The sequence below is a fragment of the Mchenga conophoros genome, linkage group LG20 (assembly GCF_057382185.1).
Source record: "Mchenga conophoros isolate Kocher_MC1m ecotype Shallow Benthic linkage group LG20, M_conophoros_male_GT1.1, whole genome shotgun sequence".
Lineage (NCBI taxonomy): Eukaryota > Metazoa > Chordata > Actinopteri > Cichliformes > Cichlidae > Mchenga > Mchenga conophoros.
The window spans coordinates 8,612,275-8,628,235 of record NC_140545.1 but is presented as its reverse complement, the minus strand read 5'-3'; the positions used below and the strand labels follow the sequence as shown (position 1 = coordinate 8,628,235).

General features: G+C 40.2%; 1 protein-coding gene across 1 annotated transcript; it reads left to right on the top strand.

Moving 5' to 3' along the window:
* Positions 1 to 781: 781 nt before the first annotated feature.
* Positions 782 to 13,742, top strand: dalrd3 (DALR anticodon binding domain containing 3). The gene is made up of 13 exons (XM_085261067.1): positions 782 to 1,233; positions 3,717 to 4,024; positions 4,327 to 4,637; positions 5,678 to 5,736; positions 5,850 to 5,951; positions 6,032 to 6,096; positions 6,407 to 6,465; positions 6,553 to 6,635; positions 6,721 to 6,847; positions 7,941 to 7,999; positions 8,150 to 8,266; positions 8,348 to 8,416; positions 10,236 to 13,742. Exons 1-13 carry the CDS (start codon positions 997 to 999, stop codon positions 10,353 to 10,355), a joined length of 1,716 nt encoding a protein of 571 aa, XP_085117193.1. The 5' UTR covers positions 782 to 996; the 3' UTR covers positions 10,356 to 13,742.
* Positions 13,743 to 15,961: the final 2,219 nt, after the last annotated feature.

Here is a 15,961-nt window from a genome sequence, read left to right as displayed (position 1 = left end):
CAAACATTACTTGGGCAAAATTACAAACTTTTAAATATAAGGGTTACTTTTTTAATACTTGGATGAAATTCCTTTGCAGTCAGTAACTGCCTGATGCCTGGAACCCACGAACATCACCGAATGCTGTGTTTTTTCCTTTGAGATATTCTGCCAGGCTTTTGCTGCAGCTGTCTTCAGCTGCTACTTGTTTGTGGTTCTCTCTGCACTCAGCTTTGTATTTAATAACTGAAAAGCTGCTCTGCTAGGTTGACAACCATTCATACTCACATTTACACCTACGGCTAATTTAGAATCACCAGTTCACCTAACCGCACTAACTGCATGTCTTTGAACTGCTGTAAGGACCTTCCTTTGTGCTACCCATAACTTTATTTACAATCTTTAAAAAAAACATTTGCTTAGATGATCAATGTGAAAATTGCTGCATGTTTAGTTTCTACACACAAAGCTGTTTATGGTTGTATTAGCAAAAAAAAAAAAAAAAAAAAAAAGTAAGCAATAAGAAAATGATCTAACTAAACTTCACCCCTGATGGAAGGATTTCATGATGTTGGGTTTCTAAGACCAGGGTCAACTTTTGAGTTGTGGGCTCACCTTATGATTGACCTTTCTCCCTCACTGGATAAGAGGTGGCGAGCTCAAACCCTAACAAAATTCCAGAGTCTCAGTACAGAGAGCAGTATGCACAAATTTTGGGGCACAACTACTGCAGTTATTTCACCTAACACTGGATGGCGCCATGCTGGTCCGACACGCGAATGTATGTCGTAGGAAAACACAAATTACATTTCACTAGTTCCGCAGAGAAAACAGGCAATGCAGCGCAACATCTGACATCAACCAGCGAGCAACCGTGCGGCTAGCGTAACCCAAAATCAGGCTCATCTTCGCCCGTCTCAACGCGAGCAGCGGGACGACGCCTTGACACAAGATATGAGGAGAGGGTGAATGAGCTGACTGGTAGAAAGCTCACCTGTTTGTGCTGTGGTGGTGGTGATGATGGAGAACATCGAGGAGCTCTCGCCCCTTCGCATCACCCCTACAGTCCGTGCTCTGAGCTCCGCGCTGCGGGGGAAGCGTGAAGATGTCCACGGTTCCAGCCGTGTAAACGGTGACAGGGTATTCCCTGAACCAGAGAAGCTTTGGTTTAAGGAGAGCAGCGCTAAAAATCTACGAAACAGGGACTTCTTGTCGCCGACCACGATGCTTAACACGCTGTACGCCGACGGACAGGTTGGTTTGACTGATACCTGTTGGATATATTAGCCTCTGCGTGACTCCATGCTGTTTTATGTTATTTCAACATAGCGCTAAATAGTATCTAAGCCGCTCAATGCGCTTTCTGAACACGCTTCTTAAATCTAGTCAAACCGGACGCTGTCACCAGACAGCGGGAATACCGCTGCTTAAACACATTGAAGTTCCGATAAACAGCTCTTCATTTTATTCTTCCGCTAAGCGGTGTAGTTCCTCGGCACTAGTGTGTTTATGTTAGTGCTAGTTCGTTTCGCGCAGTAATACAGTGATATTAAAAACGAATAAAGGTGTTTTCAGCTGTTTCGAACGTGACTCGACCAATAGGAGCGAGGGACCGAACTGTCTGCTTTAAAGTGCTCAGGTGATTCCGACTGCCCGTGAATGCCACACGGAGTCATAAATAACACCTAAATTCACAAAACAGTAGGTACATCTGAATGATACTAAGAGGGCCTGGTACCGTGGATTGATCAGGTTGCTGACTTTGCTCCAACATCATCATCGACCAGGCACTAACAGCCAGCAGTAATTATTAACCCATGACTGACACATACAATATAGGTCAGATAGACAGAAAGGCCAAGCTGGCTGTGCTGCAACTTGCGTTACACAGAGCACAAAAAGACCCCGTTTAAAGCTTGTTCTCTTCAGCCATAAAATACGACAATGCAAAGATTAAAAAAGAAACACATTAGTACATATTTGTTTATATCCTTGTGCATGTGTTATGTTCCACAATGCACTCGTTTTGTTTACAGTGTAGAGATGCACTGGCATTGATTTCTAAAGCAGACTCCATTATCTAATGTTTTTTTCAATTCAATTCAATTCTTTATTTATTTGTCACATGTAGTTATAACTAGTACAACACAAGTACTCCCCCCCCCGACTGTGCATCTTACTAAACTTATAATAAAAAAAAATATCTATATAAAAGTATAAAAATGTATAATATCGTGCAAAATATTACGCTGTAATAGTTAAGAGCTATAGTGTACGTATTTACATAAATACAGATGTAAATGATAAAATACAAATAAAAATAAGGATAAAACTCAAAAGAAAATTATATACTGTGTATGGAATTGTCCATCATGTTGTCCGATTTGTGTTTTGATTGAGGAGTCTCACTGTTTGTGGGTAAAAACTCCTCCTGAACCTTTCAGTTCTTGTTTTCAGGCTACAGAGGCGTTTCCCTGACCTCAGTGGCCTGAACAGTTTGTAAGCGGGATGGCTGGAGTCGTTAGTGATCCTGATGGCCCGGGATCTGCACCTTTCAGCGTAGATGTCCTGCAGTGTTGGTAAAGATGTTCCCATAGTGCGTTCAGCTGTGCGCACGACCCTCTGCAGGGCTTTCTGTTGCTGTACTGTGCAGTTCCCGTACCACACCGTGATGTTATTACACAGGATGCTCTCAATGACCCCGGTGTAGAATCTCCTCTGGATGTTCTTGGAGATCTTAAACCTCTTTAAACGCCTCAGATGATAGAGGCGCTGTCTGCCTTTGCTGATGAGGAAGTCCGTATGTGTGTTCCAATTAAGGTCCTCGTTGATATAAACACCGAGGTATTTCCACTGAGACATACTGAGAATGGTGTGCATTTTTTTTTATTTGCAAAAATGTGTGTAGAACAAATAAAACATGAAGCACTTTTCAAAACAATGTTACAAAGTGCTTAGCAATAATAAAAGCAACAAATATGAGAAGTTGGAGTTAAGCATGACTACAGTGGGAATTTAAAAACAATTAAAAATTGAAAAGATTAAGGAAAAACAAACATTTATACACATTTGGGTCTTAAAAATGAAAAAGATTCCGCATTAGCAGTTATAGAAAGCGGATGATAAACATGTGCTTTAAGAGATTTAAAAGAGGTTACAAAATTAGCCTGGATGAGATGCTCAGGCAGGGAAATCCAAAGTTGTGAGACCTGGACTGCAAAGCCTCGATCTTTAGTGACTAAACAAGCTTTACAGACTACTAACAAGAATATGCTTTGTTAGTGGGCAGCAGCCATACTCATTTAAAATAACATCTCATAGATATAGGCAGGGGACAGACTATGTAGGGGTTTAAAGTCCAGGAATAAAATGTTAAAATTAATTTTTAAAGCTAACAGGTAGCCAAAGAATGATTGCAAGGACTGGTGCCTGTCAGCAGGATTTTGAATTAATTGATTTTTGATATCTGTCTAAGCTGAATGAAGAAGGATTGCATGACATTAGACTCAAATTAGAGGTCAGAGTCATAAAATACCCCCCAAGTTGCAAACCTCTTTGCAAATATTCTTTAATACAATGCTAATGCTAGGGGAGGATTGTGTGATTATAACTGCGTGAATGTGTCATGTATCAGACAACCATTAATACTTATAAAAACAATAAAAACGCCCTTCATACATTATACTTTTCTTATTGCTTGTATGTGACATCCTATATCTATTTTTACATCCTCCCAGGTCCCTCCAGCAGTGATGTCCAGAGTGCTGTCCCTTCGTGGTAGTGGGGTTCTCCCTGTGGCTGGTGGGGAGGTGATGGGTGAAGGTCTAAGGGTACGGGTGGATCGGGCTGCCACATTCAGGGCCGTTCTGGCGGGTGGAGCTGCAGAGTACCTGAAGCCCTTGAGTCAGAGGCAGGGCTGTGTGGTGCTCAACTGCCCCGCACTGCACCCTAAGTCCAACACACCCAGTCCTGACACAATGAGTTTAGGCCAGCTGAGGACTGTTCTTCTGGCTGACCACATGGGGGCACTGCTGAGAAGACAGGGGTGAGTCTGGTTTAATGGACCTGGACCTTGTAAACCTTGACAGAAATGTCGGGCTTTTAAAGTCCTCTTGGTTTTAATTTTTCTCTCATTCAAAATGAATTAATAACACAGTCATCATAACACTGGAAAATTCCCTAAATTAACTGTTTTCTGCTTCCCAAATGTGACAATTAGCTGATTTTTCTCTTTTTTGCATTAGTGGACATTTGAAAGATTTTACCATTGGCTTCTTGATAATCTATAGACTAATCAATTAACCATCAATGGATGCAACTGTTAATTAATCCCTTTCCCTGTCTTAGATATGCCGTGTCCTTCTGCCCAACACTTCCTGAAGACAGCGACATCATCAGTTTCCTCCGAGCTCTGGGAATCGATTGGCCGACAGCCCCGGGTAATTGGACGAATGAAGAGCGGGAGGAGAAGATTCAGGACTCGCTAGAGAAGTCTCAATACAGAGAGAGGGAAATGGAGAGAGGCAGGAGAGCTAGCGGAGGGGGAGGGAGGAAAGCAGAGGAGGGAGAGAACGAAGGAGCACTCAGGATCAACCTGAAGCAAGTTTTTCAAGAGGAGGGGCTGCCGGGATACGACCCCAGCCTTGGCACCTGCACGGGTGAGTCTGAGTGCTTTCCCCCATTGTTCCCTTGCTTACCACAGGCCTTCATTTACACCTCATCATGAAGAATGATCAGTTTATCCAAATCTAGGACAAATATTTTTCATCAGTTGTTGCTTTTTGTGTCAAGGTCTAGAAATCTCTATATCTCATCTTCCTGCTTGTCCAAAAAAAAAAAATTAAAATGAAACTGGCAGTTTTCTCTTTACTGAAGCTAATTGCAGTCCACTCAAATAAATCAAGCTCTGTTTTATTTTTATCTGAGGATTTGTGCCAGAATTGCTTCTTGCTGAGCCAGTGACCTCAAACTTCATGTTTCCAGTTTGGTTGCCAGGAGGCTCCGGCAAGCTTCTCACCTGGCCAAGAATAACTTGCGGCACTCATAATTATAACATTCCCGTTTAATTAGTGAGCTTAGAAGACTGTTTTATGTTTACGTTAAGCTAAGCCAACTTTCTCCTGTGTGTGTGTGTGTGTCTGAGGGGTACCTACTTATTCCAAGAAAGCCAGCAAGCTTAGTTCCCAAAGTAATAAAACAGCATTGATGCAGCTTAGCTTAGATAAAAGATGAGTGAGATAACAGAGATTTCATATCAGAATCAGAATCAGAAAGGGTTTTATTGCCAAATGTTGAGCGGGTTTACAACATTAGGAAATTGCTGCGGTGCTTCAGTGCAAACATACTGTTATAAATACTGTTATAAATTAAGCTTAAATAGACATGAAAATAAAAATGAGAATAAGAATTAAAAGTGCTAAGTAGATAGATAGATATATACATGATATATACATGAGTGCAGGTGGTGATCAGTGCCAAACATGGAATGATGCAGTGAACACAGCGTAGGGTCATGTGTTAGTGGTGGGAACAGTCATACGGTTATTGTTCATGTGTCCAACAGCAGAGGGGAAGAAACTGTTCTTATGGCGAGAGGTTCTGGTGCGAATGGACTGAGGGGAGCAGGGGAGCAGGTCAAACAGACTGTGTCCAGGGTATATTGTATAATAACAGCTGACAGACTGTTGTCCTGTTTTAGTTAACAGAGACGGCGTTTCCCAATTGGCACAACTGGACCTATCCACAGCTGACTGCACAGTGAGACAAACACACTCCATGTCTTTGTTTTTAATATAAAATTATTAATAAAAAACAAAATAAAACGGGCAGACAAAGCACTGATTTTAATTTTGTCACTGCCTCTTTCATAGGCAGCCATGGTAACAGCGTTACATGTGACTTCCTGTCAAGATGAGTTCCGCCAGCAGCAGATAGCAATGCTGTGGAGAGCCAGCGGAGCCAAACACACACAGGTAGCTGAACACACACACACACACACACTGCAGTGATGAAGGGTTCCTATTTTTACCTGTTCTGCTTTCTGTTTCTGCAGAGGCATCTTGTTTGTGGGCCTGTGAAGACTCCTGGTTCACACCTGACTGCTGCACAGTACTTGCAGTAAGACACATCAGTTCCTCTGTCTGTGCTGCCTCTTTTTTTTTTTTTTTTATCCTTTGTCCTCTCTCATCCTTTTTGTGACATACTCATGTCATTTCTGTTACTCCTCCACACACCCTGCCCAGATCCCCACCAGATGTGTTTGTTTTCACCAATAACACTCTTACCATCATCTTCCCTGCACCGTAACGTTGCAGATGTGATGAATAAGACGCTGTTGATGTTTTTCTTCGTCTGCGTGTAATTGTGGTGTATTTTTAGCTCGGTTCCCTGTATTAATGAGCCTTCTATTCTTCCTTCTCTCCTCCAGGTTGAGAAGAGGTCAGATGAAAGAGGCCTCCGAGATGAAGTATGGAGATCAAGTAGAAGGTGTGTGTGTTTATGCGCATTCTCATTGTGCATATAGACTGTAAGTAAACTGAATTAACTGAAGACAAGTGCTTCCTCCTCTTGAAGGTCAGACGTGGGAGGACATCATCAAGGTCATGACCTCTGCTACAGTCAGATTCGAGCTGCTGTCGACTGTCCACACTAGTCCTGTGAGTCATCAGTACAGCACTGTTCCCTTTCAAGCAGCCATGCTCTAACGCGCTAAGTCAGACTGACTGACAGCCATATGTTTAGGTGACGCTGGACGTCAAGAGGGAAGGCGGTGTGTCGACCAAGGGGCCCAGAGGAGGAGTGTTTGTGATGTATAACTGCGCCCGATTGCACACTCTGTTCGACAGCTACGAGAGAGGAGTGGAGAAAGGTGAGAGCTGTGCTTTTCTGTAAATAAATGTTCCCGTAATTCAGATCATTGTGGCCAATGATTGCAGTCTTCCTTTAACCTCACCCAGTCTGAAGAGAAAGAGAGACTTATTAAAAGCCAGAACGAGTTTTATTTATAGTTCAGCGGGACTGTGATGTTTTGTTGCATAAATAAATCAGAAATCGATATTGCTCAGTGGGTGGATAATGTTGCATGTGGAGCATTTTATTTCTGTCACAGTTATAAGAAAGCAAGGTTAGCTGCTTTAGGGTGGTATCCAAGGACATGCAAAACACAAAATGTTGTTATGAATATTAAGAAGCCAGAACAAAACAGAACAAAAACAATCATAAAAAATAATAGCAAAGAAAAAAAAGCAAGTCAGACAAAAAAGTGCTTTACACACGTGTGTCAATCAGATCTTAAAATCCATGAGAAACCAAGATATGAGTGATGTCATCTGATAAATCTGGAAAATCCAGCTCAAAGCTTAGGTAGGGCTAAGCTTTGAGCTGGATCAAATTGTGCTGGAATTGTTTCTATTCTGCATGTGAACTCCATGTTAAGATGTGGTTTGAAAAAAGGGAACAACAATGATGATTTTCAGGTGTGTTGCTGAAGAAGAAGGTGGGTCAGCTGTTCTAAGGGGTGACACCTTGGCAACACAGTGGTTCTGGGCCCATCTCAAGAGTTTGGCTTCCTGGTTGAATAAAGGTTAAAAACAAACTAGCAGGGAATAAGGATGCTGACATTGGATGATTTGAAGTGCCATCATTTTAAACAGAATTTTATATGTGGCCTAAAACTGATCCTTGTGGTACACCAAAGGTAATATGAGTTTTAGATGAAGAGTAAATGCCTGTGATGACTGGGAGAGTTATTTCTAAAAGATGAGAATAAACCTAAATAAGTGCACAGTCCTTGATATGCAGGGTCCAAAAGAATGAAAGCTTTCATCCACAGCTAAATGAAGGGATACTTGGCTTATTGCTTGGTCTCTTGGGTTCAATCAATATGTCTATAATGTTGAACATGTAATGTAAAATCTATCACAATGTTTCTACATTTAGTTTTCCTGACTCTTTATCTGCAGGTCTTTACCCAGAAATCCCAGAGGACTCCCAGCTGGACTTCTCTGCTCTGAAAGAAGAGGTGCCACTTTAGTGTCTTCTATGATATGCTGTTCTCTACAATTTGATTATATTTCTTAATTTTAATTATATTAGAAACTGTAACTTCTAAATTTTAGTAATGCAGTGTTAATCCTACAGCGCTACCATGTGACTGTGTTTTAACTGACAGGGTGAATGGCTTCTCCTGTTCAATTACCTCATTCCATTCTCGGAGCTGCTTGAACAATCGGGACAGGCTCTGGATAGCGAAGGGGGTGGAGCCAGAGTGAACATAAAAACTGAACAGGTAAGAGCAATAACAGAAAAGGTGGATACGTCCGCTGTTGCAGATGTTTATATAACTCATACACATGTTTGTGTTCCTCAGATCTGTAAATTTCTCGTGTCGCTCAGTAAAGACTTTAGCTCCTACTACAACCGGGTCCACGTACTGGGGGTAAGGATGTACTCATATATGTATGTGTGTACTTACAGAGGGGACTGTGTACAAATTAACTGGATTATATTATACATATTGTCCCACAAGAAGTAGATTTTATATTTGTCTGTATACATACACTTAATCATTTTCTGAATTATATATTACCACAGCAAATATGCTTACAGTAGGGTTTTCTGATTATGTGTGAATGCTGCAAAATCTATTTGCTTATGCGTTTATGTGATTTTTCTTGTGTGTTTGTGTGTTCCCTTTCTTCCTATACACTACATTTAAATATAGTTGTGGTCAGAAGATTGCATAGACTCATTCGTTAATGCAGACCTTCCCAAAGTGTGGGAAGGTCTGCAAAGCAGGAGATCAAGCTGAATAGCTGAATATGTTTCCAAACCAACTTCATTCTAAGCCAAAAACTAGAAAATATAGTGAAGCATATCTTCCCTTTGGCTTCACCTGCACAAGTGCCGAGGTAGGTCTTCCCTGCAGAATTGGTTTTCCCTTTGTTGGGAGCAGCTGGGCTGTTTAAATCACGGACAAACAATTTTCTTGATTTTTAGTTCACAAACACTTGTTGTAATGACTAACTAGGGGTGACATTTTGGAGATGTTAGCTCTTTATACAGTAAGGTTACAGCGGGATACAAATAATATCAGGCTGATCCTGCCAAAATTTGTTTCCCCGGTTCAAATCACGGACAAACAGTATCCCACAGTTGTTCGTGTTTTTAAACCCATTTTGCACAGAGAGGCATTTTTTTTGAAAAATGTATTGATAGCAATGTTGAATATTATTACACAGGAAAAAACAACTACACATAAAATAATCCCACCGTGACGCCTCTGCCTTTCTAAACGGAGGGACAGTAACTGTGTGTGTATATGTAAGCGTGTAAAATCTGCAGATGGTCAGATTAACAGTATTTTGTCTCTATCTGCTATTTTGCATTTCATCTCATGTAAACAATAACGTGGTGCACAGCCTGACATGAAAAAAGGCACATACCTTTGACGTTGCGTGACGAACTCTGTATTCCTCGTCCACACAGAAGCGCAAAAAAGGAGTTTTAAAAAATCTCCATTTTCGGTGATTCGAAACGCCGTTTACGTGTGGACGAAACAGCTGCGTTTTCAAAAATAACCGTGTAGGTGTGGACGTAGCGTAAAAGAGTTAGTAGTTTATTTTCTTACTACCTGTAATTTATTGCAGATTACTTGTATTTGCTTAATTGTTTACTAAATGTCTGAGGTGTGAAATAAACCGCAATGGAGCAAAATATGGGTGGGTGTGGTTGGAGGATGTGTTTGTGCATGCGTGCGTGCGTGAGTGTGCGTGGGGTGGGGGGGCGAAAATGTTTGTTGTAAAACAAAGAGGGGCCTAGCAAAAAAACTTTGGGAACCACTGCGTTAATGCATGAACATCCTAGTACTTTGAGGCTTTTAATGATTTTTTTTTTTAACTGGTCTTTTTCCAGGGTGGAATAATTAATTTTCTGTAATTGTGTGGAGGATTAGAGAAAATCCAAGATAAATTCAAACTTATGTACCCTGTTCCTGTTTTCTTTTAAGTCATTAAAGATCTATGCTGTGCATTCATTACACTCTGGAAAAAGAACACGTCAAAGAAAGCCTGAAATTACCATGATATTCATGCCCATGATGAGCCACCTCTGACCACATCTGTAACAGACAGAAAAGAACTGAAGTTTATTTTGAAGCCAGCAGTTGTTTTATTGTTATTTTTGTTCCTCTGTATTTTCACTCCCTCACATACCCTTGCTATATTCTCAGTCTTTCTTCTTGTCTGTCTTGCTTGCAGGAGCCACTGCCTCATCTCTTCAACCAAATGTTTTGTCGTTTGTATCTGCTGAGAGCATTGAGAGAGCTCTACCACAGCGCTCTGGACACCCTTAACCTTCCCCCCATCAGGCAACTATAGCCCCGACATAATTCACCCACCCTTCACTGTTGGCTCTACCTCCCTGCCTTCCCTACGCACACACCACATCCATGTGTATTGTGTGTGTCTAGCTGATACCTTTTTTGGCAATATTAAAACAAATTATGACATTTCACTTGCCCACTGTCCCGCTTCTGCATTTCCCTGTCAGTGTATTGTGACATATTCTAACTGTCTGGTTATTTCAATGAATAGTGTAACTACATTATATAAAGTGGATCCTGTTCTGTTTTTTTTTCTGGGCTGAAAGATTTTCTTGGACAATTTAAGCTGCTTGTATGCTGTAAAAGAAATATTTTGACATTTGGGTTGCTGCTTATTTGCTTTCTTACTGACTGATGAGAAATTCTTCCTTGTCTCAAGCTGTGTGCTTTTGTACTATCTCTTCACACACTTACAAATACAGCTACAGAAGTGCTGCATAATTACCTGTCAGCATTTCAGTTGTGTCAGTCTTCTGTACATAGAAAAAGGGGCGATGCCACTAACCAGCAGTCATTTACAGTGATGGCATGCCAATTGCTAGCTAGCCAGCAGCGGCAGCTTTTTTTCTGATGGACATGGTTTGCTGTTTCTTGGAGTATATGCCTGTTACAGTGTCATGTTTACTATTAGAAATTTTGGCAATATATGTGCGGTCAGAAGATTGCAAAATATAGCTGCTAGCAGTTCATGTTCTTTAACATAAAATGCATAACTTGCCGTTTTTGATTTAAGACTTAGCCAGTTAAATTCACTTTACAATACACACTACACTACACTAAACAAGTACTTAAGGTATATAGTATACTACACTATGATATACATAATATGCTACGCAAGACATATTGCTTGGCACCCTTTGGATGTATAGAAATTGGAAGATACTACAGCTAGTTAGCTTTCCTCAGCTAGTTAGTTAGCTAATTATCTTAACGCAACAAGTGAGAAAAGAGCGAGCCTGGCTCTAAATCAAGATAACAAAGTCCACCTCTGAATTTTTAAAGTGTTCTAATTGGAACATTATAACCTGTTTGTTTCAGTACAAAAACTTGGCATTAAACTCAGTATTTGGAAGGGGTTGGATGGTTTCCTGGAAACCTCCAGTTGCCTGGAGACACGAGTAAGCTACTGGTGATATTAGTCTGTTGGGGTTTTTTTTTTTGTTTGTTTGTTGTTTATTTTAACTCTCAACGAGAAAGCAAGTAAGCACATTTCCCATAATGTCAGAATGTTTCTTTTAATTTTGGCTTTGTTACTACATGATGGAGAAAATGTCTTTCCCTTAAGCACAGCAGGCGTCAGGATCTAAATTAGATTGGCAGAGCTGGTATGCCCTTTTGAATTTGCTAACCATAAATTAAATGTATTTGTCCTTTTCACATAACAATCCCCAAATCTGAACTAGCCAGTAGCTTTAATTTATATTTGGTGCCAAGTTATAATTAAGGTGTTTGTCTCAACTGATCTGTATTAAGACTTGCCTTATTACTTATTACCCATCTACTCACTGTCACCAACAACAGTTAAATCCTCTTTAGAACACATGTAACTGTTTAGTCACTGCCTAAAGGAAGAAAATCAACTTTTATGAGTCTTCTCCAAATGTTAAATGCCCCCATTCATGGAAATCTACCACCTTGTATTTATCAACACTTAGAAATATTTATTGTCATAAAAAATAGAGAGAAATGTACAGAATATATATTCTTCATCTGAGTCTTAATCACTGTGTTCACATGATTATTATCCTGCTTGACAAATCACAGATGTTACTATGAAACAGCTGTTTCGGACAGTTATGGACAAACGTAATGCATCGTGTCACAATCTTAGGACATGCATGAAATGGCATGATAACAATATGTATGACTTTTATGCCAAAAATGCTATTTGTAAATTTTGGGAGTGAAATGATAAGGATCTAACATTGATCGTTCAGTTTTTATTGTTTGTGACCAACAAATGTGCCATAGCATTTTTTTTTTTAATTCTATGATAGTACAGTCCAGTGTTATTGATCACAAATATCTGACAGATTTACTTTTCACTGCATGAAATGTTGTTTGACCCTGTAAATGTATGATTTAAAAAAGCAAACTTTTTCCGTTAGTTTATTTTCTTTAGAAAAGGGAATGAGACGTTTACAATGTGTTGTTTTTATTTTAGTAGCTGTCCTGTTAGCTGCTGCTGTAATTACCACAGTATTAAAGCAGAGGATCTGCAGAGAGACTGTCATGTTTTCCTCTTACACTCTACACTACTGCACTGCAACCATGTCTAAACAGAACGATGCTGACTTACATTAGCTTTATTTTTCTCTTGCTGCCATGTTTGCTGCCTCAGGCCCTAACACCTGACCTCGGTCACCCATCCTTCATTCTGTTCTCCGTCTTTTATGCGGACTCCCTCCTTATAGGCCCTGTTTGTTATTTTATTCAGGGCTATATTATACAGTGTAGTCGCACAAATAGTCCAAGGACTTTGACAATATTTTTCCCCATAAAAAAATTGACACGAAGTCTTTTTGACTGCAAACCAGACAGCTATAAAGATGACTGCAGAATTGTCAGGAATGCAGTCAAACACTAACTTCATCTGTTGAACCTTTTGATCATACCAAGTGAAATTCCATCTGGAGACCTTGCTTTGCATTTGCTGCATGCATTATTTACAGCCGAGCTCCTACTAATTCCCCTCTAATGAAAATCTCTGCACCTCTGCCCCGTAAGTGTATTTGTCCATCTGAATGTAAATAACGCTGCCAAACTCTCGCCTACACACATCTGTGCACCCGCAGTTTATGTGTGTTTTTCCCCTTCTGCAGACTTAAAAATAAGCATGACAGACTCTCTCACTGTATGTTTGTCTTGAGCTTCAGTGTCTGACAGATGGTGATACTGATACTGATGTTTTATACATAAATCCTCTCGTGCTCTGCTCCCCGCTGCCCTTGGATTCAACAATAACTCGCTCACTGCACAGATATGTACACACTTCACTGTATGCTGCTAACAGTGATCCTTCACTGATACAACCCCGCTAGTGTCATGTGTAATTTGTCTTTTTCCCTTGTGTAGACCCCCTCTCCCTTTTGCTGATCATTTATTTCCTCATTTATAGAAGAAAAGCGTTCGTTAACTCTGACTCAAGCCAAACTTATGGTTTTACTTGCTTTTATGAAATAGTTATTGAGTCTGCAGTGCTCCAGGAAAAATAAGACACCATCTTGATATTTTATAAGGCCCGTGCTTTGTTGATACCTTGCGACTTTAACCCCGCGCCTTCTTATATATCTCTGCTGTCGATGTATAGCTGTATACCTGTGTACTGTAAATGACACACAACTCTCATCCTTGTTTTGCTCAGTAAACTGGTTTGAAAAACTGGAGCATTCAGTCATTTTTAATTCTATACAGATGCAGATGTGTGATTGTGACTTTATGAAACACAATACAGTTGGAGAAATGTGCAATGGATGTCTGAGTTTGAAAGAAATAAACAGACTCTAATTGTTATGGTAGTTTCATTTTTAATGCAGAGAGACAGAATATGAACCAAAAATCCATGGGAAAAAAATGTCATTGAGTGAAAGATGTATTAGATCCCACCCAGCTTGAATTTTGGCTCCCACAGATTGGTTCTGTGCCCATGTGGCAAACATTGGACAAGAGCCTCCTTCCCACAGCCAGAACACTGGAGATGGGTTACGGATCGGATGGGTCTTCCAGCATGACAATGACCTAAAACATGCCGCCATCTGTAAGACAAGTATCTGTGCTTCTACTTACGTAAAGAGTGCGTGCACTTTCGCCAGCTCAGGCTATGAAAACTGAAATAACTACACGGGGTTAGGGACTATCTAGTGGCTGCAGGAGCGGTCATCACATGGCCTCTATGTGGACTCGAATCAGGAAATTTGAAGGTCACATCCGATTTTCTGTGCAATTGCACGCTGGCCTGCAACTCAATTAAACTGTTGCTTGGCTGGAAATGCCTCACCCAAAATAATTTGTTTGTCTACTCACACACATGTGCATGCACACTGCACACTGCACATTCTTGCTATTAGTTTTCCTTCTCACTGTTAAATGTAGTCATGACTTTAAAAGCTGTGGTGCTTACACGTGTGGGAGCAATAGATTATTAATGACTGCATCTGTTGTATTTTTGTTTTTTGTTTTTTTTTAAAAAACATGCTTTCACAGTGAAACAAAGAGTGGGGGATGTGAGTTAGTAGATATAATAGCTGCATGATTAAAATAAATATCTGTAAAAAGAAGTGATGGTGATGGCTTGGATAATTGGTCTTGTTTTAATTAATGGAGGGAGCACTGACAAATCGGTTTAGCGCATTAATGATAATGCCATTAGTGGAGAATTTCACTATTGGCTTAGGTCAGCAATTAGCGTGTAGCTTAGATAAGAGCCCATGCGGTCAATTATGGGAAATTCCATGGAGATAAGTGAGCATTAATACAAAAATTCCACCACATAAATGATTCCTGATCATCTCATCTTAACAACAGATTAACGAAATAATTATAATGATCAGATAAACTTAAAATTAATTTCATCAGTTTACAACCTTTTGGATATTGAGTTGAAAGCTAACATGTTGTTAAAAGAAGCTATAAATATGTTTCGTTCCCAGTGTTATTTGCAACATATTGCTGGAACTTAAAATCGAATGAGTTAATGATTTAAAAAAACAAACAAATTTTCCGGCTTTAACACGTAATTTGTTGAATCATTATTATTAAGGGTCTGCAAATTATTCTGGATAGCTGATTTTCGGGCGTCGAGGTTATATTCACATCTTTTTATTAGTAGCTTTACAGGCAGAACGCTGTTTCTTAAGGGTAAAAATCATTTACTTGGTTTATGGATTTTTCCAGTGACAAGATATCTTCTACCTCCTGTTACTGTCAGCTTTTTCCACTATTACTCCCAAGACAGTATAGGGACAGCGAGTGATGGTCAAAGCCCTCGCAGTGGCGATGCGTCTTCCTGTCGAGGCACAGCACAAAACAACTGAGTGACTTTCACAAAAAGCCACAGCGTTTATCATTCTGAGGTGCTGAGCCATTTAAAGCCTCACAGAGTACACGATCTCATCCACAAAAAAGTTGCTATAAACGCGTGATATTTGCAGCCATAAATGATGAGCGCCTGCCAATAAATGCGAGCCAACGGAGCAATTTAATGATGTGCTTCCTACTTTCCATAAACTGTCTGTAAACTCCTGTAATGAGCCGTTGTCAGCGCTATCTGTCATAGATGACATAGTTCAGTCACAGTCAGCAGCAAGCACGTAGCCGCTGTATTACACTTGTCTGGGAAAATTCCCAGAAAAGTGTGAATTTAGACAGTCCAGGAAAACTGCTACAAGTACGAGACAAGGCCGAACGCTAATACTGAGCAGTTGGGATCTTTACGCAAAGGAGGGAGATGGACTTTGGCTGAGACCTGTAGGAGTAGAGGGAATTACAGTAATGCAAATATGATGGGGTGAAAGCATGGGTGACTTTTTAAAGGTCCTCTTGGTAATTTGAAAGTATTTTGTTAATGTGTAAGGATCACACTCAGGTTTCCAGTGAATGTAG

Coding starts and splice junctions, on each gene's coding strand:
- dalrd3 (XM_085261067.1), top strand. CDS start 997: ATGATGGAGAACATCGAGGAGCTCTCGCCCCTTCGCATCACCCCTACA. Junction 5,737..5,849: donor TATCCACAGCTGACTGCACA/GTGAGACAAACA, acceptor CCTCTTTCATAG/GCAGCCATGGTAACAGCGTT. Junction 6,848..7,940: donor CGAGAGAGGAGTGGAGAAAG/GTGAGAGCTGTG, acceptor CTTTATCTGCAG/GTCTTTACCCAGAAATCCCA.